At 43.0% G+C, this 2,549-nt stretch overlaps 1 protein-coding gene across 1 annotated transcript; it reads left to right on the top strand.

The window, feature by feature from the left end:
• Nucleotides 1–1,244: 1,244 nt before the first annotated feature.
• On the top strand, nucleotides 1,245–2,183 carry OR6K6 (olfactory receptor family 6 subfamily K member 6; the record flags this gene model as incomplete). The annotated part of the gene is made up of 1 exon (XM_081121257.1): nucleotides 1,245–2,183. Exon 1 carries the CDS (start codon nucleotides 1,257–1,259, stop codon nucleotides 2,181–2,183), a length of 927 nt encoding a protein of 308 aa, XP_080977383.1. The 5' UTR covers nucleotides 1,245–1,256.
• Between the last annotated feature and the right edge of the window lie 366 nt (nucleotides 2,184–2,549).

The following is a 2,549-nucleotide window of genomic DNA, read 5'->3' as shown; positions in this document are numbered from 1 at the left end:
AGAAACAGACTTGTTACTATTGATACCATTGTAATTTACCTAGTTGTTAATAACAGGAAAGGAGCAAAGGGAAGGCCAAATATTACAGGCATGCCATTTGTGCAGCTTTGTCTCGAAGTTGCAGTTTAACACTCTCCAAGGGGCCACCAATCCATTTCCCGCAGATCTCTGGGGGAAGGGACTGAACAGGGTGGAGAATAGACACATCCCAGTAAAGCCTGGGTGACATAGGAAAGGTACTAGTCTGTCAGTCACACTGGGAACAGGTCGTCACTGCAAGCTCGGGAAGATTTCAGATATTTAATCCCCCAAACAAAGGAGTTTGCTCTCTTGTCTCCTGGCTTTCTTGGTCACTCTCATGCTCCTTCCCTCTTGCATCTGCCCACATGGCCCACAGCCATGGAATCCCACACAATGGACTAATGGACTGCAACTAGCCTGATGCTAAACCGGACTCATTTCCAACATGGAACAGAAACTCTGGACTCTGGCTTTGCTTTTAGCTCTGCGGAAGCCCCACCTGGACATCTTCCAGAACTGAATTAAGGGAAATTGGGCTTTGGAAACCCAGGGATGTACTTCCATGCAAATAAAAATCATTCATCCTCCTATGTGAGTCTCAGAAAATTCTTTTTCTTGAGATATCATAAGAACTCCACCCCCAGCACTCAGTGGGGAAAGGGATACCCCACTGCCATTGTTAACACTATGAAATCAACAAAAAAAGACAGAGACTTAAAGATAAATACTTTAGCCAGACTCAGATGAGATATTAGTGCTAGAAAAGACATGGAGAGCAACATGAAGAATTATTAAGAGACGAGGTCATGATAGTGCCTTTATATTTTTAAAATATTACTTTTCTGAAAAATAAAAGTAAAGAATAGCTGGAAAGAAAGGTACATATTTTAGATAAGTGACTGAACCTCCAGAAAATATTTCCACAGAATTAAATTTGTGTGTTACTGCTTTTGTTTATGTGTTTGTTTGTTTCTTTTTGCCTCAATTGAAGATGTCTACAAAAAGATTCATTTAGGGGTCCAAAAGCAAATAGTTCAGCTTTTTCTATCATGGAGGTACAGCTGAGAGCTATTTCTAACTGGCCTGTTTAGGGTCCTACAATCAGCTTAAGTAACCGATTACAGAAAAGAGTGAAGTCATTTTCAGTGTATAATAACCATCCCAATTCCAGGACGTTTTTGTCTCCTTTCTTCCCTTCACAGATTACACCATTTATAGCCAGTGGGAATCAGACAATGGTCACTGAGTTTCTCTTCTCTATGTTCCTGCATCTTCATGAAAGGGGATTATTATTCTTTATTCTGTTGCTTCTCATCTATGGATTTATAATAATTGCAAACCTAGTGATATTTATTGTCATCCAGCTGGACATAGCCCTGCACACCCCCATGTATTTCTTCATCAGTGTGCTCTCCTTCCTGGAGATCTGGTATACCACAACCACCATCCCCAAGATGCTATGCAACCTAGTCAGTGAGCAGAAGACCATCTCTCTGGCAGGCTGCCTCATGCAGATGTATTTCTTCCACTCTCTTGGTATCACAGAAGGCTGTGTTCTGACAGCGATGGCCATTGACAGGTACGTAGCTATCTGCAATCCTCTCCATTACCCGACTATCATGACTTCCAACCTTTGTATCCAGCTAACAACTGGATCCTGCCTCTGTGGCTTCCTCCTTGTACTCCCTGAGATTGCATGGATTGCCACCCTGCCTTTCTGTGGCTCCAATGAGATCCGGCAGATCTTCTGTGACTTCACACCTGTGCTGAGTTTGGCCTGCACAGATACATCTTTGGTGGTCATTGTGGATGCCATACATGCAGTGGAGATCCTGTCCTCCTTCCTGGTCATCGCCCTATCATACATCCAGATCATCATGGTGATTCTGCGGATACCCTCAGCTGAGGGCCGTCAGAAGGCCTTTTCCACCTGTGCCGCCCACCTTGCAGTGTTTTTGCTGTTCTTTGGCAGTGTAGCTGTCATGTACTTGCGCTTCTCAGCCACCTACTCAGTGTTTTGGGACACAGTTATTGCTGTCACCTTTGTTATCCTTGCTCCCTTACTCAACCCCATTATCTATAGCTTGAGAAACAAGGACATAAAAAATGCTATTGAGAGGCTTTTTTGCTATCAGAAGAGAGCAGGTAGGGTTGGGAGGTAGATCTAGATCTTAGAGAGTTTTGAAAAGCTTCTGGAAGTTTGGCATTTCACTGTTCCATGACTTGTTTATGATTATGCTTTTTCTATTGCCACAGCTACTTGTTTTGTTATTATAAATAAAAATTAAAAACTGCTATTTTTTCAGGTGTCTAGGTCATTGGTGGCAATTGCGTAGCCTGCTTGCATCCATGCCCCTACCATGTGCTTGTTAGCTGAAGCAGTATACACCATTTTCCTACCTTTATAGCACAGGTTAGCTTCTTCTGAACACTCTCCTAGCTGGACTTCTGCCTTCTCTTCTGTGGTCCCATATGCTGGTTAAGCCAGAGAACAGGATAGAGGAGACATTAAAGACATCATAGTTCTG

The sequence above is a fragment of the Miniopterus schreibersii genome (assembly GCF_964146895.1).
Source record: "Miniopterus schreibersii genome assembly, chromosome: 19".
Taxonomy (NCBI): Eukaryota; Metazoa; Chordata; class Mammalia; order Chiroptera; family Miniopteridae; genus Miniopterus; species Miniopterus schreibersii.
Note: the sequence above shows the minus strand (reverse complement) of the source record. Positions and strands in the feature narration are given on the sequence as shown.